We start from the raw sequence: 24143 nt of genomic DNA on the forward strand, positions 1-24143 counted from the left end.
CTTTTGTTTTCCATTATGTGACCGATTTGGGCATAGGCATAAGAAGAATTGCCTTAATGCTATTCAATTAGGGGGAAGATTGCAGGAGGATATACACTGGTTAATGATGTGAGCATATACGAAGTAGATGCAGTTCAATGCAGAGAAATGTGGAATAGTGCATTTTGGGTGTGAAACTTGGCTTAGTGCTAGCAATCTCATCTCTTAAGTCAGAAGGTTGAAGGTTCAAGCTACATTCTAGACACTTGAGAAGATTATCTGAACTAATGGTTCAGTGTAGTACTGATGCGGTAATGCACTGTCAGAGGTACTGTATTTCAGATGAGATGTTTAAATGAGGCCCTGCCTGCTTTCTCAGATGGACATGAAAGATCCAATGGCACGATTTGTAGAAAAGCAGGAGAGTTTTTCTGCTTTCCTAGCCAATATTTATCCTTGAACCAACATCTCCAAACCAGATTTTTGGCAATTAATTTCATGGATGTTTGTGGGACGTTGCTAAGTGCAAATTGACTGCTGTGTTTCCCCTACATTACAACAGTGACTACACTTAAAAAGTACTTCATTGGGTGCGAAGTGTTGAAATGCGTTACTTAAATGCTTATGCTTTTGTCCACTTTAATGCAGAGATGAACTGCAGTTATCTTTTCTTGCCTTCACATTTTCTGATTTCTTATTATTTCTGACCTCTCCCCAGAAGCGTCATCGTTCCAGTGACTCAACTGCATCAGGGAGAGACCGGAGTCACAGCTGTGATTCTGTGGAAACGATGCCTTTTAAACTGAAGGAGGAGCAGTGGCTGGGAGAGATCTCCAATGCATTCATGCAGCAGTATATCCAGTACCTACAAAGCATGGGCTTTATCCTAGTGCAGGTTCGCCCACCTTCTCCAACAAGGAGGTAAGAAGAAGAAAAGTTTAATGCAAGGTAACCGAATTGTCACCTGTGCTTTCTCTGTGCAAGTCATGCAATTGAAACAATGAAGCTACTACTCAGTCATATTATTCAGTGTGAGCGATATTATACAAGCTGATATATTTTTGTTTTACCCACGATGCTAATATACTCTTTAAATGGAAACAAGTGAATGCAATTCCTTGCAGTGCACTGCAGTGTTACTGTGATGTGACCTAATCAATACTGTATCTATCCTCATAATATATCGAAGTTGGTAAATATCTTCAAACTGCATTGCACTAAAATTACCCCAGTAATTTATGAAAAAGTGTGTTGGGTAATTCAGTAAACTAGGTGAGATGGTAAATATCCTCAGGACGAACTGAAAGAAAGCTTTTTTCCATTGGCCCTTCCAGTCTCATAATATTTTTACCACACATTGGAAATGCAAGCTAAATATGGTTATCTTATGCTTTCACTACTAACAGTAAATAGGATGCTTGGAGTGGAATATAGAAAACAGATGAGAGCAGGAACAAATCAACCAACTGTTACTTTGAAAACTATTTTCAACCCATATATACAAAATAATAACTCGACAGGGACTCCATCAGATTCTGAGAATAGTAAAAGCTAATGTCTGTTGTTTTATAGACCTCATTTGTATTACAGAATTGTAAGCTGTGGTTCTAGATTGCAACACAATGCCAAAATAGCGTTTCCATTATTTCAACTCAAAAATGCTTTTGGCATCATTAACTGTTTCTGCTATACACTAGCTGTTGTGAAATCCTGTATGTGTAATATAGCTTACACATTCTCTAATTTATGGTAATATCCTCTAACTAGAGGGACAGGATCTTTTATATCTCTGGGTTTTTGAATTGCAATAGCTACTGCCAAATAGAAAGGAAGATTTATTTAGACTTTACCATATATGTTTTCAAACTACCTTTTTAAAAGTATGAATGAGTTGACCTTGATCTACCTAGTAAGGATGCAATTCATAATACCTCCACTGATATTCTCCATAAGCTGATGTGGTTTCTAAATAACCTGATTGATTTTGATTTACTAGACCAGGAGACTCATTGGATACCCAATTTGTGACCAATGGTCTGTTGCCTTTTTATAGCATTCAGCCCCCTCTCCTGATGGTCACAATGCACTTTTTCCCCAAAGTTGCAAATCCAATCATCAAGCAAGACTCCTGCCTCCTGCACAACTCAATGCTTCCGTGTGTCCCCTTCTCACCAACATTAAATTGTGTGCAATGATGAGACATACTGCACAGTTGCCGATAGACCAAACCAATCTTATTCCAGCAACTCAACCCACTCCTCCAAATGTTGCAAGCCAGTTACTTTTCCTAACAATCATCTTCCACTTTCACTAATCAGAAAATCTGACTGCTGGACCACAGCATCCAGTTTCACTGATCACTTTGTTGCAACATTTATAACCTGGCCATATTTGTGGGTTTATTTCTTTCAGTTTGGGGCGGACACGGCCACTGGACTCGCGATCTATATCCATTCACAAGCAGAAAAGTGATGATAGTCCAAAGGTGAGCAGTCGAGAGTGTTTAGCGAATGGTTCATGGCAAAGAGCTGAGTCCTTGTCCATATAAGCCAAATATTATTATTGCTATATTAGTGAATGAATGCTCAAAGAGTTCATATGACATTGTCTATTCTCTGTTTCAAATCAGGTGTTCACCTTCTTATTATAAATAGGTTAACACTTCAAATAAAATAGCAGACAGAGAAATAGCATAAGAGTTCATAAAACTTTAATTCACTAATGTTGCCAAGTCATATTCAGGCTTCTATGCAATCTTTAAAATAACCTTCAGGTATTTGATTCCTAGAAACTTTGTGAATCATTAGATTAATTTTTATAGTTGCATTTCTTAAATGGCAAATGACTTTTCCGTATCAAGCTTCCATGGCACAGATTATACAGTGATAGCTGGAAATCCTGTTTACCACTTTACACAGCATGTGATCCTCCAACTGGAGCATGGTAGCAAACTGGACTAGTAATTCAGAGGCTTGATAATCCAGTGACGTGAGTTCAAATGCCATGGCAGCTGGGAAATTTAAATTAAATAGGTTTCTATCAGTAACGGTGACCATGAAACTATTGTATTGTTGTAAAAACCCATCTGATTCACTAATGTCCTTTAGGGAAGGAAATCTGCTGTCCTTACCTGGTCTGGCTTATGTATGACTCACAGCAATGTAGCTGATTCTTAACTGCCCTCTGAAGTGGCCGATTAAGCAACTCATTGGTGTTCAAGAAGGCAGCTCAAGGGCAATTAAGGATGGGCAATATATACTGGCCTTGCTTGTGCCACTCACATCCCATGAATGAATAAAAAAATGAACTGACCTTTTCGGCCAACATAGGCTTGTGTTAAAACAAAAATAATGTATGCAAATTAATGGGAAAGCTGACTGTAATTGAGGCATTTACAACACTTCAGTAGGACAAAAAGCACTTAAAATGAAATAGCATGAAAAGAGATTCTTGCAATGCCAACTTTTGCTGTAGCTCAAGAAGTAATAAGACATTTAATTGCAAGTTGCAGAGTTCTGTCATGGTCATAGCATTATTAAAATTAATGATAATTCATTTCAATATCTACTTCTGACTGAAGCATGCCACAAAGATAAGCCGGCACTAGAAGTGGACTGCCTGCACATGCCATTATGCCATGGACCCCCTGGCACATTTACCTGGCAGTGACCAAAGGACAGTTGTGCTCTGCAGGTTTCATGTCAGCAGGGAGCCTGTTGCAAAGCTGTGCCATCTACTGCTCCGCGGCGGCACACTTTGAACTCGGCAGCCTTCTGACTGCCCCCGCGATATTATGCGTCGGGGCTGATTTCAATAGAGGGGGCGGAGCGGCCACCCCTGATGACGTAGAGGGGGCGGCTGCTGCATCCCCAGCAATGGCATCCAAACCCACGGCGCCGGCGCCATTTTTAAAAGGCTTCGAGATTTAAGTTTTTAAAGGTAATAAATTTTTATTAAATAAAGACTTAGGTGATGGAGGCCCTTCCCCAACTCCCCCAATAGTCTTTTCATTGCCCAATATGAACAAACCTCACTTTATTCTCAACCCGAACTTCCCCTCCCCCCCCCAACCTTCTAACATTTGCCCTTCAACTCCTTCCCACCATCCCCACAGCCAATAAAAAGTGTTTTCCCCACTCCCTCACCTCCCGCCTGAAAATTATATTCCTCTCCCCTCTCCACCATGTTCCCGCCTCAGAACTCCGTACGGGGCCGCACCGAGGCCCCCCCCTGCCCCGCCCACCGCCAGTAATATGTGGCGGGTCCGTCTCAACGTCCAGGGTCGAGGCGGGCCTCTCCCCACAGAATTCTACAGGCACCCCGGCTGTGACTCACGGCGTCAATGGGCTGGTAAAATTCAGCCCAATGTTGCAGGTCAGTGATCTTTCATCAGGTTCTGATGAAGGGTCATCGACCTAAAACATGAACTCTGTTTCTGTCTTCATAGATGCTGCCTGACCTGCTGAGTATTTCTAGCATTTTCTATTTTTATTTCAGATTTCCAGCATTCGCAGAATTTTGCTTTTGTGTTGTTATCCTCCCATAGATTTCCTGCCTTCAACTTTCAAGTTAGCCGAGGGATGGTCTGCAGTATTATCCAGTGTGCTTCCCATGTATGCATCACACACGTGTCTAAAACATGGGTCGACATGTCAACATTCATCTCCTTTCCCAGTGAATGAATTTTTCCCAATCTTAGTTGTTGAACTCACTGAACTAAATGATCCATTCTGCAAGTGGAAAAAGAGGCACTTTTTGTGGAAGGAAAGAACTGGTTCATCATCACAGAAACACTCTGTGATGCTGTCACTGCAGTTTTTGTCAAAATAATACTGTGTAAAGAGAGTTCCAACACTGGTGTCAAGCCCCAGGCACGTGGCGAAAGGTTATAGTATTCACAGTAACTGAATTATTTGATATGTGTGTTGAAATCTATTATAGAGCACGGATGGCTCCTGTGTAATGACCTACCATCTCCAAAGGGCTCTGCCAGGTGGAATTGTACTCATGGAGCTTGCTTTCCAGGTAAGGATGACGTGCTGAGCTTGCAAAGATATCAGGCGCCTTTCATATATTTCACAACTGACAAATGTATTTTATTTTGTGCAGAAGGGATGTAATTGCATTCTGTTACAAAAGTAAAAAAATAAGCATTGGTAAGTGGAAATATACAGACTGATTTACTGAGTGATGTCTGACGACATAACTCATGAGTGAGTGCAGAGTCAGATATATAACCTGTAGAACAAATGAATCATTTGTGTGTCCTGCTGATCTGAGGTAGTTCATTATATTTCCTTAGCTGTGTGATTGAGGTGAAAAAGGTTGCTTAAAAGTGTCTCTCATAAGTTAATTACGCAAGAAGCTGGCATTGTGGATCTGTTTGTGGTGGTATAATAATACCTTTGCCTTGTGCTTGGTGATCCTTCCCACTTGTATTGGTGTGCATTTTAATTGTGCTGAATAAAGGTCAGAAAGAGAGTCATAATCAGAAATGTTTCTCTAGGTAATAGAAGATTCCTATTTCGATGGCTTCACAAGGGCTAACTGTCGCAGACTGTGGTTGTGCTGCTGATTGATTTTCCAACATCCAGTCTTGAATGAATGATAATGTCCTCAGCTCAACCTTTATCTTTGGCCTCTGCCATAAACTCTTCTCCTTTCCACTAATTCCATCCCATTCTCCAGCCAGTGTCTCAGACTGAATCATACTGTTAACAAGCTTGGTTTGATCCTGAGCTGCATTTCAGGTTCCATATTTTTTCCATCACAACATTAGGGCGGCGCAGTGGTTAGCACTGCAGCCTCACAGCTCCAGCGACCCGGATTCAATTCTGGGTACTGCCTGTGTGGAGTTTGCAAGTTCTCCCTGTGTCTGCGTGGGTTTTCTCCAGGTGCTCTGGTTTCCTCCCACAAGCCAAAAGACTTGCAGGTTGGTAGGTAAATTGGCCATTACAAATTGTCCCTAGTATAGGTAGGTGGTAGGGAAATATAGGGACAGGTGGGGATGTGGTAGGAATATGGGATTAGTATAGGATTAGTATAAATGGGTGGTTGATGGTCGGCACAGACTCGGTGGGCCGAAGGGCCTGTTTCAGTGCTGTATCTCTAAACTAAACTAAACTAAACATTACCTACTTTCACCTCAGCAACAGCACCTGCCTCTGATGCTACCTTTACCCCTCTACTACTGAAACATTTGTACATGCTTTTCAGACTCAGATACTCCAAAGCTCTCCTTGCTAGTCATCTATCCTCTATCCTCCATGAATTCCAACTGATACAAAACTTTACCATGCATATCCTGTCCCACTCATCCACCTTCCCCATTCTGTCTAAGCTATGTTGGATTCTCATTCTCCTCTGGTGGATTAGTTTAAAATCCTGGGCCCAAATTTCTGGAGGCCTTCTGGCACATTCCCACTATAAGTCTGGCAAAGAGTGCAGCAGAGGGCTCAGGAATTAGCCCAGGACCCAGGTATGCTGGATCCTAGTCTTCCCTGCCAGTTTCTGCAGTGTCTTGTTTGGGGTGGAACATCCATCTGCCCAAAACACGATCACATTTGCCAGCTGGTACACTGAGTGAGAGGAAGTATCCGTTTTCCTGGTGGCAGATATGGGGTCCCCAAAATAGGATGCGTTCTGTGGGCCCATCTGTCCCCTATAACAGAGGATTATAGGAAATAGGAGTAGGCCAATCAGCCCATCGAGCCTGCTCCACCATTCAAACAGATCATGCTTATCATCAAAAATAACAGCAAAATATTGCAGATGCTGGAAATCTGAAATAAAAACAAGAAATGCTGGAAATACTCAGCAGGTCTGGCAGCACCTGTGGAGAGAGAAGCAGACTTAATGTTTCAGGTCAGTGACCCTTCATCAGAACCCTTCACTGATGGTTCTGATGAAGGGTCACTGACCTGAAACGTTAACTCTGCTTCTCTCTCCACAGATGCTGCCAGACCTGCTGAGCATTTTCAGCATTTCTTGTTTTTATATGCTGATCATCTACCTCTACTCCATTTTTCCCCACTATCCCCATATCCCTTGATGTCATTCATATCCAGAAATCTATCGATTTCTGACTTGGACATGCTCAATGATTGAACTTCTACAGCCCTATGGGGTAGAGCATTCCGCAGATTCGCCATCCTCTGAGTAAAGAAATTCCTCCTCATCTCAGTCTTAAATGGTCTACCCCTTATTCTGAGACTGTGTCCCCTTGTTCTAGACTCACCAGTCAGAGAAAACATCCGATCCACATCTACCCTGTCGCACCTTGTAAGAATTTTGTAAGTTTCAATGGGACCAGTGAAGGCCTATCAAAAAAAGCTTTAATTCTGGTGGTACTGGAATAGAGAGCAAACAATGCAAAGTCACTATATAAGTGCAAATGGTGATAAACTTCAACACAATACCTAATGTACTCCACCATTTAAGGCATACTTCCGGATCACGTAAACTGGCATTTAAATAGTATTGCATGGCATGTGTGTTTTCCTTCATTTGATCATGTTAACAAAAAATTATGTGATTAAAAAAGCTAGTTCCCGACTATCTTTATATCTCCTTAGCAAACAGATGAAAAATATACTAATGAAGGGATTAGTCATTCAATATAAATTGACGCCACCCATGCTGTTAATCCAGAGTTTATCTATGAGGAGGTTAATGTTAAGTAAATTTTTAGTCATTTGGTAGTACAGAACTTGAGAATTGTTGAAAATAGAGACATGTTGGTGAAGCTTTTTGTCTTGCACTCATACGCAAGAATAACCAATGTAGCGGAAAACAACAACTTATACTGCATGAGAAGAGAGTGCTGATTGGTTGGCAAGTGAACTCTGGTAGAGGCGTTGCCATGGCGAATGAACCAGTTGCCGGTGACTGACAGTTAACTGCCAAGCTTTGTACGAAATTTAAACTAGGCAGCTTGACTCTGATTGGTCAAGGCATTGCCCTGAGGAATGACCAACGAATGGCCGTCACTTATTTTGTTCAGCTGGAACAGGCGCAATGTGTGTACATATTCTTTCTGTATACAAAGAACAGGGCCCTGTGTATTAATATATGTAGCTTCCAATACGCGCAAATGTGCCCCACTGCGAGCCCTACTGATAATCTTAAATTGGTTTTCAGCGTAATTCTTAGCACACTGTGGAATATTTAGCAAATGTTGTCCAGTTGCAGAATCACATCTAATGTTGGACACTGTGTTTTGAGTTTTGCAAGCATGGGCTGGTTGGATATGACCTGTACCTTGCCCAAATAGATGGTGCTGCCATGGGATCCCCTCTAGGCCCAGCTCTCACAAACATCTTTGTTGGGTTCCATGAGAAACCTGTCTTTGAGTGAATGACACCTAACCTATCTCTTGCATATTTCCGATATGTAGATGATACGTTTGCTACATTTGAATCCGCAGCTGCATGTAATAATTTCCTTGCACGTCTTAATGGGCTGCATCCTGCGCTCAAATTCATGTTTGAAAGGGAGCAGTCAAATGAACTCCCTTTCCTTGATGTACTAGTTGAGAAATCTGTTAAGGGGTTCTCTACCACGGTCTATCGCAAACCTACCTTCATTGGTCAGTACGCGCGTTGGGATTCTTACAGTTCCACACGCTATAATATGGGCCTTCAATGTCCATCACCAAGAGTGGCTCGGTAGCACTTCTACTGACCGAGTACTAAAGGATGTAGCTGCTAGACTGGGTCTGCAGCAGGTAGTGAGGGAACCACCAAGAGTGAAAAACCTGCTTGACCTCGTCCATACCAATCTACCTGTCGCTGATGCATCTGTCCATGTCAGTATTGGTAACTCCCGTCTTCACATTGAGGATACCCACCATCATGCTGTGTGGCACCTCCACTGTGCTAAATGGGATAGATTTCGAACAGATCTAGCAACTCAAAACAGGGCAGCCATGAGGTGCTGTGGGCAATCAGCAGCAGCAGAATTGTACTCAACCGCAATCTGTAACCTAATGCCCTGCCATATCCTGCATTCTGCCATTACCATCAAGCCTGAGGACCAACCCTGGTTCAATGAAGGGTGCAGGAGGGCATGCCAGTAGCAGCACCAGGCATACCTAAAAATGAGCTGTCAGCCTGTTGAAGCTACAACACAGGACTACTTGCATCCCAAACAGAGGAAGCAGCATGCGATAGACAGGCCATGTGATCCCACAGCCAACGGATCAGATCTATGCTCTGCAGTCCTGCCACATCCAGATGTGATTGATTTGGATAATTAAACAATTAACTGGAGGAGGCGCTCCACAAATATTCCCATCCTCAACGATGGGGGAGCCCAGCACATCAGTGCAAAAGGCAAGGCTGAAGCATTTACATCCATCTTCAGCCAGAAATGTCGAGTTGATTATCCATCTCTGCCTCCTCCTGAGGTCCCCAGCATCACAGATGCCAATCTTCAGCCAATCCGATTCACTCCACGTGATATCAATAAATGGCTGAAGGCACTGGATACTGCAAAGGCTCTGGGCGCTGACAACATTCCAGCAATTGTACTGAAGACCTGTGTTCCAGAACTAGCTGCTCCTCTAGCCAAGCCGTTCCAGTACAGCTACAACACTGGCATCTACCCGGCAATGTGGAAAATTGCCCAGGTATGTCCTGTACACAAAAAGCAGTGCAAATCCAACCTGACCAATTACTGACCTGTCAGTCTACTCTCAATCATCAGCAAAGTGATGGAAGGGGTCGTCGACAGTGCTATCAAGCGGCACATACTCAGCAATAACCTGATCACTAACACTCAGTTTGGGTTCTGCCAGGGCCACTCGGCTCCTGACCTCATTACAGATTTTGTCCTAACATGAACAAAAGAGCTGAACTCCAGAGGTGAGGTGATGGTGACTGCCCTTGACATCAAGGCAGCAGTTGACCGAGTATGGCATCAAGGAGCCCTAGCAAAACTGATGTCAATGGGAATCAGGGGAAAACTCTCTGCTGGTTGGAGTCATACCTAGCACAAATAGAGATGGTTGTGGTTGTTGAAGTCAATCATGTCAGTCCCAGCACATCATTGCAAGAGTTCCTCAGGGCAGTGTCCTAGGCCCAACCACCTTCAGCTGCTTCATCAATGACCTTCCCGCCATAATAAGGTCAGAAGTGGGGATGTTTGCTGATGATTGCACAAGTTCAGTACCATTCACGACTCCTCAGATACTGAAGCAGCCCGTGTCCAGATGCAGCAAGACCTGGACAACATCCAAACTTGGGCTGATAAGTGGCAAGTAACATTTGTGCCACACAAGTGCCAGGCAATGGCCATCTCAGACAAGAGAGAATCTAACCAACTCCCCTTGACGTTCAATGGCATTACCATCACTGAATCCCCCACTATCAACATCCTGAGGGTTACCATTGACCAGAAACTGAACTGGACCAGCCACATAAATACTGTGACTCCAAGAGCAGGTCAGAGGCTGGGAATTCTGCATCGAGTAATTCACCTCCTGTCTCCCCAGTGCCTGTCCACCATCTACAAGGCACAAGTCAGGAGTGTGATGGAATATTCTCCACTTGCCTGGATGGGTGCAGCTCTAACAACACTCGAGAAGCTCGACACCCATCCAGGATAAGGCAGTCTTCTTGATTAGCACCCCATCTACTACCTTCAACATTCACTTCCTTCACCACCGACACAGTAGCAGCATATACAAGGTGCACTGCAGCAACTCACCAAGGCTCCTTCGACAGCAGCATCCAAACCCATGACCTCTACCACCTAGAAGCACAAGGGCAGCAGATGCATGGGAATACCACCACCTGCAAGTTCCCCTCCAAGCCACACACCATCCTGACTTGGAACTATATCACCATTCCTTCACTGTCACTGGGTCAAAATCCTGGAACTCCCTTCTGAACAGCACTGTGGGTATACCTACACCAAGGACTGCAGCGGTTCAAGAAGGTGGTTCACCACCACCTTCTCGAGGGCAATTAGGGATGGGCAATAAATGCTGGGCTAGCCAGCGACGCCCACATCCCATGAATGAAATAATAAAAGGTCAGTGGGACACTGTGACACTCTGAGGTCCCAGTGCAGCAGTTAGTGGGTGCTGTGATTCTCTGGGCTGGATTTTATTTTTGGCGGTGGTGCGCAAAATGGCAGTGGCACCACCTAGAGGTTAGTAGCGGCGCCGCCGCGCTTACACAGCGGGTGGCATTGGCGATGCCATTAACAGCATCTCCTGATGTTGGATTGCAGAGTTCCCTCCTTCCCCCGCAACAGTATCAACTTGCAGAGCCCCCTCCTTCCCTCACATCTGCCAATTGAGCTTAGCAGCAATGTCTGATGTGAAAAATAATTCCACAAGATAACAACGGACAACGTACCTAACCTTTGCAGGCACCGATGACTCTCGCCTCAGGGTGCCAGCTTTTCAAAGACAGGAAAGTGTAGGCATTGGTGTGCCGCATGTCATGCATAAGATTGCAAATTAGGGGAGACGGTGGCATCATGCTAATAGCTCTCTCTGAGCTATTAATCCAGCGGCCCTGGCTAATGCCCTGGGTACAGGGGCTCAAATCCCACCATGGCAGCTGGTGGAATTTAATTTCAATTAATTAAAAAATAAGTCTGGAACTGAAAGCTAGTCTCAGTAATGGTGCCGTGAAACTATCATCGATTGTTGTAAAAAACCCATCTGCTTCATGAATGTCCTTTAGGGAAGAAAATCTGTTGTCCTTACCTGGTCTGGCCGCCATGTGACTCCAGACCCACAGCAATATGGTTGACTCTTAACTGCCCTCTGAAATGTCCAAGCAAGCCACTCAGTTGTCAAGGGCAATTAGGGATGGGCAACAAATGCTGGTCTTGCCAGCGATGCCCACATCCCATGAAAGAAAAAAAAATGCCTGGTAGGATCATGGTGAATTAGATACAAATTCATGCCAAACAGTATATTACAGATTTAAATTACGATCCCGTTGCGGCGGAGGTGCTGCAACAGAAATTTGCCGCATCTGATAAAATTGGAAACTGGCATTATGGCATCTGGTTCTATGCCAACTCACCAGCCATCCACCCCCACCCCCGCCGCCAAAAATCCAGCCTTTTAAAGGAGCGTAAAATCCAGCCCTCTGGGATCCCAGTACAGCAGTAAGTGGGATACTGTGATTCCCTGGGATCCCAGCACAGCATTCCGGGATATTGTGACACTCTGATCCCAGCACAGCATTCAGGGATATTGTGACACTCGGATCTCAGTACAGCAGTCAGTGGGATACTGTGACACTCGGATCTCAGTACAGCAGTCAGTGGGATACTGTGACACCCGGATCTCAGTACAGCAGTCAGTGGGATACTGTGACTCCCTGGGATCTCAGTACTGCAGTCAGTGGGATATTGTGACCTTCGGATCTCAGTACTGCAGTCAGTGGGATACTGTGACATTCGGATCTCAGTACTGCAGTCAGTGGGATACTGTGACTCCCTGGGATCCCAGCACAGCAGTCAGTGGGATATTGTGACCCTCGGATCTCAGTACAGCAGTCAGTGGGATACTGTGACACTCGGATCTCAGTACAGCAGTCAGTGGGATACTGTGACACTCGGATCTCAGTACTGCAGTCAGTGGGATACTGTGACTCCCTGGGATCCCAGCACAGCAGTCAGTGGGATACTGTGACTCCCTGGGATCCCAGCACAGCAGTCAGTGGGATATTGTGACCCTCGGATCTCAGTACAGCAGTCAGTGGGATACTGTGACACTCGGATCTCAGTACAGCAGTCAGTGGGATACTGTGACACTCGGATCTCAGTACGCAGTCAGTGGGATACTGTGACACTCGGATCTCAGTACTGCAGTCAGTGGGATACTGTGACTCCCTGGGATCCCAGCACAGCAGTCAGTGGGATATTGTGACCCTCGGATCTCAGTACTGCAGTCAGTGGTTTACTGTGACACTTGGATCTCAGTGCAGCAGTCAGTGGGATACTGTGACACTCGGATCACAGTGCAGCAGTCAGTGGGATACTGTGACCTTCGGATCTCAGTACTGCAGTCAGTGGGATACTGTGACCCTCGGATCTCAGTACTGCAGTCAGTGGGATACTGTGACCCTCGGATCTCAGTACTGCAGTCAGTGGGATACTGTGACCCTCGGATCTCAGTACTGCAGTCAGTGGGATACTGTGACACTCGGATCTCAGTACTGCAGTCAGTGGGATACTGTGACCCTCGGATCTCAGTACTGCAGTCAGTGGGATACTGTGACACCCTGAGGTCTCAGCTCAGCAGTTTTTAGTTCTCTCATGAGCTAGCATACTTAACAGATAATTCAAGCAGTGCATTGGTATCAGATACATCTATCGAGTCTTGTGTTAATCATCTGTTTGCTTACTATCATGTACGGGAGAGTATAGTCAGCATGATGGTGTGATTGACTCCCATCACTAGATGGCATCAGTGCCCTTTATTCAGGATTCAGTTACATTTCAGTTGCCGACTGTAGATTTGAAGTTATTAAGCAACTGGAATATTTGCACCAGTGTGTCCATTGAGTTTTTTGTGATTGACAAATGGAATGTATGCTACATCCTGAGGAACTATTTCTCATTAAACTGGGAGAACCCAATCTCTTTTAGAGCAAGGATGACCTCTCTTATGGAAGACCCAATCCTCATGGATAAATAAGAATTTTGTATATTTTTGTGGGACTATTACACATGTGTACTCTTCGGCTGGATTAGTGAATTTTTCACAAAATTATGCAGTTTTACTCATATAGAATGTGCCACAGGAGCCTTATTACAGGTGAAATATGATTGGCTGGCTTCCATTTGTTGCCGTTCTCTAAGTCATGTTGCACTGATTTGCAGCAAAATAGCATGTATCTGGCATTTTAATTCAGGTCCATTAAATACCAGTGAATAAACTACAATTAACTCTTTATTCAGAAAAAAAGGAAAATATATATCCCTTAATTTCTACTGTTTCCAATTTCTAGGGCTGTTACTTCTGTGTGAAACAATATGCCCTCGAGTGCTCCCGGATTCCAATGGGACAGTCTGTCAACTCTCAGGTAACTTTAACTCTGTTACACAATTCGGGGATATATTCGCTTGTTGAAGATGCTAAATATTAAAGACAGATTGTTCATTTTAACTGACCCCAAATAGCGCAGCTTAAATAAAAATCAAGGCTACACAGCATAACTCTTAACAGATGACTGCTTCTTAAAAATATACACATTTAAAAATTTTTGTGAAAAATGTAAATGTTGCAGCTCCCTAATTGTTTCATTTTAAAACAATGGCGTAACCAGATGTTGCTTAATTAAACAATATAAATGCTGCTGTATGAACTAAATGAATGAGGTTTATGAAAGTGGGCAGTCTGATTGGGTGGGAATACTATCATGAGAAATGATACAGCTAGTTGGAGCAATGCTGTAGGAGCAGGAAAAGACCATTCAACCCATTCAACTTGCTCACTACTCCTTCATCTCTGGCACTTTTGTTCAAACCCACATCCAACCTAGCTGAGAAACAGTAGAAGCAGTTATGGAGTCACACTATAGTTTGTTCCACTTGCTTATAAGGAGATGAAGCCACCATTAGACCAAATATGAGGATGTTAGCCAGGGAGCTAAAATAAATTATAACTGATAAATTAGTTTTAAGCAGTCATCAGTTTTGCTGCCCCTTCCTTCCCATCTTAATGGGTCATTTCAAAATATAGCAGTTTATTGCTTCTAACATCTACTTGTATCGCCGAAGTCAAACATATTTTATAGGAAACCATTGTGCCATGGTCCTTTGACACCTTTGCGTGCTTTAAAACTACCTTCGTAGTTGGCCTTGAATATTTCCAATCTGATGTCATTTGCTCCCTTCATAAAGTTATGCATCTGGTTAAGTCTTGCCAGACCACTTATTTCATTATCTCACCATATGTTGAGAATATGTTGTGTAGATTCGATTTTTCTGATGGTTCTGAATGATTCATTTTTAAATTTTGTGTTGTAGTAAAGAATATGTTTAAAATGACACTTGAATGTTTTTAGTTGATGTTTTAAAAATAGCTAGAGTGATCTCCCTGTATGTTTTTGTAAATAATTTGTAATCCCTTCTAGTCTTTATGTTCAGTTGTTCGCAGCATTTGGTTGAGGCATTGCCACCTAATGAGTTAGATTATACACAACACTGTCCTTTGAAAGTAGAATTTGGATTTTGCATCATCAGCAAATTCTGAAAGAATAAAACTAAGTGTGCCAAATTTCTTGTCAATGCCTAAGCTGTCAAAATGGAGACTCTGAGGGAATGATGTCAGATCTGGTTCTTGACCTCTGTCAAGAGATCATGCCTGTAGGGGGAGTGTCATAGGGGTTGCTATATTCTTAGCTGCAATAGGTTGGAAAACCAAATTTGGTTTGATCAGTGGGAAGTTAATAGGATGAGCATAAATTCCTCTGTACAATGCACATGTATGAGAAATAGTGGAAAGGCACACAGAAATCTCCCAATTGAGCAGTTTGGCTTCTAAATCAAGGCCTCAATTTCTTGTGTTCTGAAAGCTACCTTGATATTCATCTGTGGGTTAGCCCACCCCTTGAGCATTTGACAAAAGCAAAATACTGTGGATGCTGGAAATCTGAAATAAAACTGAAAATACTCAGCAGGTCCGCCAGCACACACTGTCTTGAACATTTGAAGTGTTTGGAAACAAAAGGAAGCTTCTTGCAACTGGATCTTGTCCCTGCTCAAGCTATTAAAAAAGAAAGTAGTGAGTAAAGAATTCTGGTGACCTTAATACTACTTCATATGGCATTCTGGCACAAAAATAGGTTAAACTTGGCATTGTTTACAGATTGTAGAGATCTCTAGTTTGCTGTTTCTCAAAGAACATAGTTAACAACACTACTTGAAGCTTTAAACTGTAAATTGCTAATTGGTTTGTAGCTGGAGCTACACAATGTGGAGCAAAACTTTCTGGAGAAGGCATCCCATCTTATGAAGGAAGCATTAGTCACCAGACAGAGGAATAATAATGGAGCTTTCATTGCAAATACTTAGCAACGTGATGTTACCAAAATTTTGCATTATTTGTTCATGGATGTTTTCAACATCTGGGACAACAGAGATTGCTTCATTGGATCAATGTGCTGGGGGATTTAGTTCCAACTACATCAAGAGTCCTGCATTGGAAACCATCAAAATGCCTACCAGCATCAGCCTGAGGTACACAATTGGCTTTGACCCTCAATAGACACAGTGACTGCACCAAAATTTCACCTTATTTGAAGCATTTTTGAATGGTTTTCATTGTACATCCAAACTAAATTGGGACTAAGCAGTTTATGAAGGGCAGATTTTCCACTGCATTTCCTAGTGGCAGTTAGATATGCTACGTTGACAGTAGTCAGGGCATTGAAGGAAGTGAGAGTACTGGAAATTAAACAATTCCTAATATAAATATGACCTTTCCCATACAGAAATAAGTCAGAGTGAGGATTCTATTTTTACAGAAGAAAATGCTGCTTCTCAATTCTACTTTTTTAAAAGTGGCTGCAATTGTATTGGAAACATGTGATTTGAAAAGGAACAGTGCTGTGTTGAGTTTAATGTCGGGGTGGAAAGTTAGTTTGCTGACCCTTCAATTATTATCCTGCTCTTATTTTCTATGATTAATTCTGGCCTGTGGCAATGCCTCGCTTAAATCTACTGTACCTAGAATAGAAACTGCATGTGTGTCTGTTGAGTGCCATATCCATCTCCATTCCTGTCTCCTATTAGGGCTCTCTAGTGTCCAAAGCTCGCATCAAGTGCCTTGCCGAAGTGAGTTCGGTCTCAGAGTCAGCGGTACGTCCCAAGCTCCAGAGGCCTTACTCTCGTACACTTTCTCTCCTTCCCTACTGCACATTAACTCCCTCTTTGCTAATCATGCTCATTTTCTCTTTTTCTCTCCCTCTCTCTGTAACTCCAACTGTTAGTCATTCTAAAGGAATGGCTTAGGTGTTACAATGTGCTCCTCTTCAATTCATAGACATTCATTCTGTGTTGCACTGTTCAGCTATAACTAGCACCTGAGATTTAACTAAGTACTGAAAAATGGGAAGTATCCATGATCATTGTAGCCTCGCCTTGTTCATCTGATTTGTTTCTCATTCATTCAGCCTGCATACATAAAATTGCTGTCCTCCCATGCAAGGAGAAAACAATAACTCTTCAAGAAATGGCACTTGCACTGCCATTTCAGTTAGGTGATCATTCTTCTCCACCCCTCCTACTTTGTGTTAAAGGCCATATAATGGACCATTCCTTGAGTCTTTTACTGACCATATATATCTTTATATACCAGGAACAACAACTAGCATAAATGTAGCACCTAAAATGTCGAAAAACTTCACGCAATGCTTCACAGATTCATAGATATTAATGGTGGAAAAAGTGGGCTTTAATTAGATTCTTAAAGGAGAAGAGGAGGTGGAAGAATTTAGTGAGGGAATTCAGAGCATAGGGCCTAGATGGCTGAAGGCCCCCAATGATGGGGCAAAGAGGGAGGAGGATGCCCACGAGGCTAGAGTCAGAGGAATGGAAGGAACTTGGGGTGGGGTGTGGGGCTATAGAAGTTTAGAGAGGAAGGGAGGGGGAAGGCCACGAAGAGATTTTAAACTGGAGGATGAAAATTTTAAATTTGATCTGTTCAGAGACTGGGAATCAATATAGGTCAGGGGACGGTGATTGATGTGTGAGTGGGACTTGGTGGGCTATAGGATATGGGCAGCAGTGTTTTTGATTAACTGAAGTTTATGGAGTGTGAGGGATAGCAGGTTGATAGGGAAGAGCATTGGAATTGTCAAGACTGGAGGTGACAAAAGCATAAATGAGCATTTCACCAACAGATGGGCTGAGTTAATGATGGCGGCAGGCGATCTTACAGGTGTAGAAGCTGACATGTCTATGGTTGATACCAAGGATTCACATGTAGATAAGAAAAAAGGAAGGGCCAAGGATAGATAGTGAGGAAATGGGAAGAGAGCCCATTGCTGATGCTATGCTGCGATAAGTTAATTAAGAGTGGAACCAGGCTAGGATAGTTGGAGATAGAGGAGTGGCGTAGGATGAAGATGGTGTAGTTGACTGGGTCTTGGAATTTGAGTTGAGGAAGCAAAAATGGGGGCCACACCAGGAGGACCAACCAGGGTGGGAAAGAGTAAAGGTTTTGTTAGGCTTATTCAGTCAGAATGATTCCTATTCTAGCCAACATCTAAATATAAAATTAAATATAATTCCTATGAATGATGGTAACAGCAGATTTTGTGGTAACTATTACAGAGCTTATCATGAGATTTTTACAACTGCATTGTTTCACACAGTAGTCAATTTGTCTGTTATTCAGAAAAGCCACTATTGGCCAAGAGGCATTCATTTCTCAAATATAGTGGTCTCAAGGGATGAACATTTCTGTTGGATTTTCACTGCAGTTTCTTTCCTTGTGGGGCCCTAGTGACTGATGCCTTTATAGATGGTTTGAACCACATTTTGGTTCGTGGGACAAAAGCAATTTGTACTTCATTAAGTCGGGCTTGCTGTGTTATTTTAAATAGCTTGTCTGGAACAGCTCATAGCAGAAAGCAACACGCAACACAACAGTTGTTAGGTACATAAAGAAGCAAGAAAGAATACTATTTCACTTGCTTTGCCTTAATGTTATGAACATCTGGCATTCTTACAGTTAAAATATATCAGGCTGCTCTGCCGAATACCTCAGTTATATAGTTCCAGATACCCTGTACAGGGATCAAAAGTGCACTTATATCATATGGGTTACTTAGTGATATGTCCCAATACAACCTTCCAGACCAGAGATACAGTAAACCTGCTGTCTGAAACTTGTAGCTTGTTGATCCTTGGGAAGTCTCCATTTGTGTTCTCCACACTCATGTGAGGGCAGCAATTCCTATTTGAATGTTGAGTTTTCATAGTCAACACTTCACACAAAATAAATATCAGTAAAAGGTTTGGAGAAATGCTTGTTTTAGATACAGACAGTGCAACCAGATGGATATCTGCAGAGATGCTGGTAGGGTCTAATGGTGCTTTTAGATGAGTTACATTACTCTAAAGGGATGCTTCTGTGGAAATTCAGGCACTGTGGGGTGCTCAATGAAATTTCTTGGGAATTTGGACTTTGTGTTCAATGTTTGGCTTTTGTGAGCCTTTCTTAAGTCAGTTGGCTTCCCATTATGGTGAGTAGACTGTACAACTGCTCATGCTATTTATAATTGACATTAATGTTAATCGAGTGAGAGAGGAAGTGTAGTACTACATATCTATTCCAGTGCATTATCCAAAATCAGGACATTTTTTACACCCAGGAGTTATATTCTCAAAATGCAGCATCCTATAAAAGACTTGTGGCTGCTGCAAAGCAGTTCAGATTTTAAAATAAAATTCAACAGAATTATTGTTCTGAATTCCCCTAGAACATTGACAAACCTGATTTATATAATAGTATTGCTTAACACAGCAGTCTGTGTCAGACAATCGTTTTTGATTTAAGGGGTTGAGGTCATCAAACCTCAAACTTATTTTGCAAGTTAGAAAGTTCTTTCTAAGAACTAAAGTAATAGAAATTTAAATAAAGATGTATTTTATTGGTTAGACTTGCTGACTGTAGGGCAGACTTGTTGCAGAACTCATTTTTCCACAGATCTGATTATCGTTGGAAGTACTTGCTTAGCGACAGTGAATGGATGTGACAGGGTCCAAATAAATGCAAAGTGATCTTCTTCAACCTGGTCTGATCTGGCACAGCTGTTTTGTCGTATCTCATTTTCTTTTTCCTCTAGTATCCATCTCCAACCATTATCCCAGAATATTCTCAGTCAAGTGTTTACTTGTCCACTATCAGCACAGATCTGATCTGTTTTTTTTTCTTCCTTTCACAGCAGTGAAGATGGGGTGAATCAGGCAAAGTTGTTTTATTTTCACTTCCATTTTCTGCCCACCTGAGACAAGTGAATCTGTAAATGGGTATCCCTAAGTTAGACTTATGATCTCAGGGTGTCCATGCACTTCTGGTCATATTTTACTATTTCAAACTATTATATTGAGGTAGAGACCTCTAAGAATGTCCTATCTGATGTAACGTAAAAACATTGAGATCCAAAAGTCTTTTAAATCAAATGTAGGTTGTGGTTAATAGCGAGTTTAGGCTGAGAGCGTGTGTGCTTGATATTTCACAGTGTGGGTAATTCCTTGGCGAGCAAAATCTGTTTCTGACTGAGAAAAAAATTCTTGGGTTGAGGGAGGAGACACTATCAAATGGTTTAAAATCGCAATGAGGATTGGTGGAACGGAATGTGAAGAAGGTTTTGCTCAGATTCTGATTTGATTGTATGCAATTAGATTAGTGTTAAATGGAGTACCCTTTTCCAACTTAACCGCTGTTAACTATTTGAATAGGCGGCCATCTGGTACAGAAAACCCTGGCTTAGTTTAAGTGTTCAGGCTAGAAGAGAAACAAAAATGGTATTTAGTGATAGGACCTGAATAGGCTGAATGGATTTTCTAATCTTACCTAGTTATCTTTTAACTAAGGCAGCCGAATAAATTAAAGGCCGCCTTAGGATTCAAGAGTAATTGGGAATTCAGTTATTTCTGCTTGATGCACAAATAGTTCAATGTTGAATTGGGGGAAAGAGAAATTTCTCCCATCTTCAGATGGTACTAATACAATTACTAAAAATTCAACAGGTTTTGGGGTTTGTGATGGAGTTAGTACGGATCTCAGCTTTACGGAGGAGGATAAGTTTTCTCAACAGCTCCAAAATCCCCAGGGAGGAGATTGCAGGGGCTCTGACACAAATTTTCAAATCCTTTCTGGCCACAGGAGAGGTGCTCGAGGACTGGAGGACAGCGTATGTGGTACCATTATTCAAGAAGGGTAGTAGGGATAAACCAGGTAATTACAGGCCAGTGAATCTAACATCAGTGGTAGGGAAACTATTGGAAAAAATTCTGAGGGACAGAATTAATGGCAGGGATTAATCAGGGATAGTCAGCATGGCTTTGTCAGGGGGAGATCATGTCTAACAAATTTGATTGAATTTTTCGAGGAGGTAACTAGGTGTGTAGTTGAGGGTAAAGCAGTTGATGTAGTCTACATTGACTTCAGTAAGGCTTTTGGTAAGGTCCCCATGGGAGATTGGGCAATTTGACAAATTGGATCCAAAATTGGCTTAGTGGCAGGAAACAGAGGGTGATGGTAGAGGGTTGATTTTGTACTGCAGGGATCGGTGCTGTTACCCTTGCTGTTTGTAGCGTACATTAATGATTTAGACGTGAATATAGGAGGTATGATCAGTAGGTTAGCAGATGACACAAAAATTGGTGGTCTGGTTAATAGTGAGGAGGAAAGCCTTAGATTACAGGACGATATAGATGGGCTGATAAGATGGGCAGAGCAGTGGCAAATGGAATTTAATCATGAGAAATGAGGTGATGCATTTTGGGAGGACTAAAAAGGCAAGGAAATATGCAATGGATGGTAGGACCCTAGGAAGTACAGAGGGTCAGAGGGACGTTGATGTACTTGTCCATAGATCACTGAAGGCAGCAGCACAGGGAGATAAGGTGGTTAAGAAGGCATATGGGATACTTGCCTTTATTAGCCGAGGCATAGAATATAAGAGCAGGGAGGTTATGATGAAGCTGTATAAAACGCTAGTTAGGCCACAGCAGGGGTACTGTGTACAGTTCTGGTCGCCACACTACAGGAAGGATGTGATTGCACTGGAGAGGGTGCACAGGAGATTCACCAGGATGTTGCCTGGGCTGGAGCAGTTCAGCTATGAAGAAAGACTGAATAGGCTAAGACTGTTTTCCTTAGAGCAGAGAAGGCTGAGGGAGACCTGATTGAGGTATACAAAATTATGCGGGACATAGATAGGGTAGCTAGAAAGAAACTTTGTCCCTTAGCGGAGGTATCAATAGCCAGGGGGCACAGATTTAAGGTAAGGGGCAGGAGGTTTAGAGGGGATTTGGGGAAAAGGTTTTTCGTGCAGAGGGTAGTTGGAATCTGGAACACACTGCCTGAAGGGGTGGTAGAGGCAGAAACCCTCACAACACTTAAGAAGCATTTAGATGAGCACTTGAAATGCCATTATGTACAAGGCTACGGGCCAAGTGCTGGAAAATGGGATTAGAATAGATAGGTGCTTGATGGCCGGCACGGCCACAGTGGGCCGAAGGGCCTGTTTCTGTGCTGTATAACTCTATGACTCTAAAGTTGTTTGTGGTCTGCTTTTCTTTTCTGCCTATTAATATATTAGATTTGTTTTTACTTGTGGTTTCAAGTGCCTGATTTGAATAAAAATAATGCTCAGGGCCTGTCAGAAATATTAGGAAATCAAAATAGTCATCAGGGTCAAAAATAAAGCAGCATTAAATGTGTCATCAATGGAGTCAGATGACCAATTATAACTGTAAAGACTCCTTTTTGTCTTTGTGGTCATTCTGAATGCTCTTTTTATGATACCACAAGGATTATAGTGCAATATATTATATTCTGCTGAGAAATTCATATTTAAACTCTGACAGCTGGTGGGTTCCTGATTAAAGCTTGGTACTCAAATTCCTGAATCTGTTACGTCTTCACTTTTAATGCCAGAATTAATATTATCCCATCTTTTCTTTCATGGGATGTTACCATGGGTTAAGCAGTTACTATGAAGCCCAAGATTCAATCCATGACGTTAGTAGAACAAAAGAATTGGGAATAGCATGAGGAACGACCATTTTATAATATTGCAATATTCAATGTTTTGAACATTACAATTGGATAAGGGTGCATTACATGAAATTCACCCATTTGTTGCACTTAAAGGGAAATTTACTTGAGCATAGCAGTAACAAGCCATAATCCAAGAGTCGTTACCTGTTGTCTCTATCCTGGCAGCTATCAATGTTGTTCACAGAGGAGTGTGACAAAGTGCGGGACCTGATGCATGTTCACTCCTTTAGTTACGATTTCCACCTGCGTATCATTCATCAATATTTGGTTGGTCGTCAGATGACTCTGAGGCAGGGCTACCACTTGACTAGCTTCCTAGAAGATTTTATCTGTCACCATCCAGATATTCCCAAATATGGAAGGAACCACATCTTTGAAGGTAAGAGAACTGTAACTTTAAAATGTTAGCAACACAAAGTTATGTTTAGCATCTCTTAATGGAGGAATTAAAGGAGCTGATTCAAAACCTTAACACTAACTTGTGTTTATATAGTGTTTATATATGCCTTTAACTTGATAAAATGTCCCAAGGCGTCTCAAAGGAGCATTATGAAACAAAGTTAGACACTGAGTCACATAAGGCGATGTTAGGGCAGATGGCCAAAAGCTTGGTCAAAGAAGTAGGTTTTAAGGAACATCTTAAATGAGGAAAGAGGTCGAGAGGTTTAGAGAGGGAATCCCAGAGTTTAGGGCCTAGGCAGCTGAAGGCATGGCCACCAACGGCAGAGCAATTAAAATCAGTGAGATCAAGATTAGATGAGATGAGCAGGTATCTCAGAAGACTGTGGGGTTGGAAGAGATCGCAGACCTAGGGAGGAGTGAGGCCATGGAAAGATTTGAAAAGAATGATGACGTGATCAATATTTACCAAGCTAAATCTCTCAATCATTTTTTTTTTGTTAGATCTGTAATTTTTTTTGTACTTCACTCCCATGTGACATCAGTTGATTGTGCTCAAAATATAGTTATGCCAGTTATAGACTGCACAGATTAATAAACTATGCAGTTATGCTCTGAGAAAGGTGTCGCAGTGCATAGATGAACTTTACAAGTGGATTGTGAATATTTAATTTGTGGATTGAGATGGAAGAAATAAATTCCTATTCACTGTAACTCCACCATACTTTTGGTTTATACGATATCATGCACTAACCAGCAATAAATGTAATTTGTGGTTTTTCAGCATCTTGGGACTCCAGTCTAATATACTACAGAGTGATAGGGTGCTATTCCATGGCTGATCGCCATATAAGATGTTGCCTTTAGATGTGTTGTATGGAGAGAAAGAAAGAGGAGTTGACCCAGGCTATTTTCAGCATTTAGTTTTTTGTTACAATACAAAATGCTTAAAGAAATTCTATTATGTAAGGAGAACGAAAGAGGGGGAAAAAAG

The 24143-nt window shown here is 42.3% G+C and overlaps 1 protein-coding gene across 1 annotated transcript in view; it reads left to right on the forward strand.

The window, feature by feature from the left end:
* Window positions 1-24143, forward strand: part of LOC137372732 (KICSTOR complex protein SZT2-like) — a 284408-nt gene that overhangs the window by 235544 nt on the left and 24721 nt on the right. Inside the window, exons 63-68 of the mRNA XM_068036900.1 lie at window positions 698-900; window positions 2392-2464; window positions 4921-5004; window positions 13959-14033; window positions 16747-16812; window positions 22916-23129. Of these exons, the coding sequence (XP_067893001.1) occupies window positions 698-900; window positions 2392-2464; window positions 4921-5004; window positions 13959-14033; window positions 16747-16812; window positions 22916-23129 (715 nt within the window). The remainder of the gene's footprint in view (window positions 1-697; window positions 901-2391; window positions 2465-4920; window positions 5005-13958; window positions 14034-16746; window positions 16813-22915; window positions 23130-24143) is intronic.

Source organism: Heterodontus francisci, chromosome 8, assembly GCF_036365525.1.
Source record: "Heterodontus francisci isolate sHetFra1 chromosome 8, sHetFra1.hap1, whole genome shotgun sequence".
NCBI lineage: Eukaryota > Metazoa > Chordata > Chondrichthyes > Heterodontiformes > Heterodontidae > Heterodontus > Heterodontus francisci.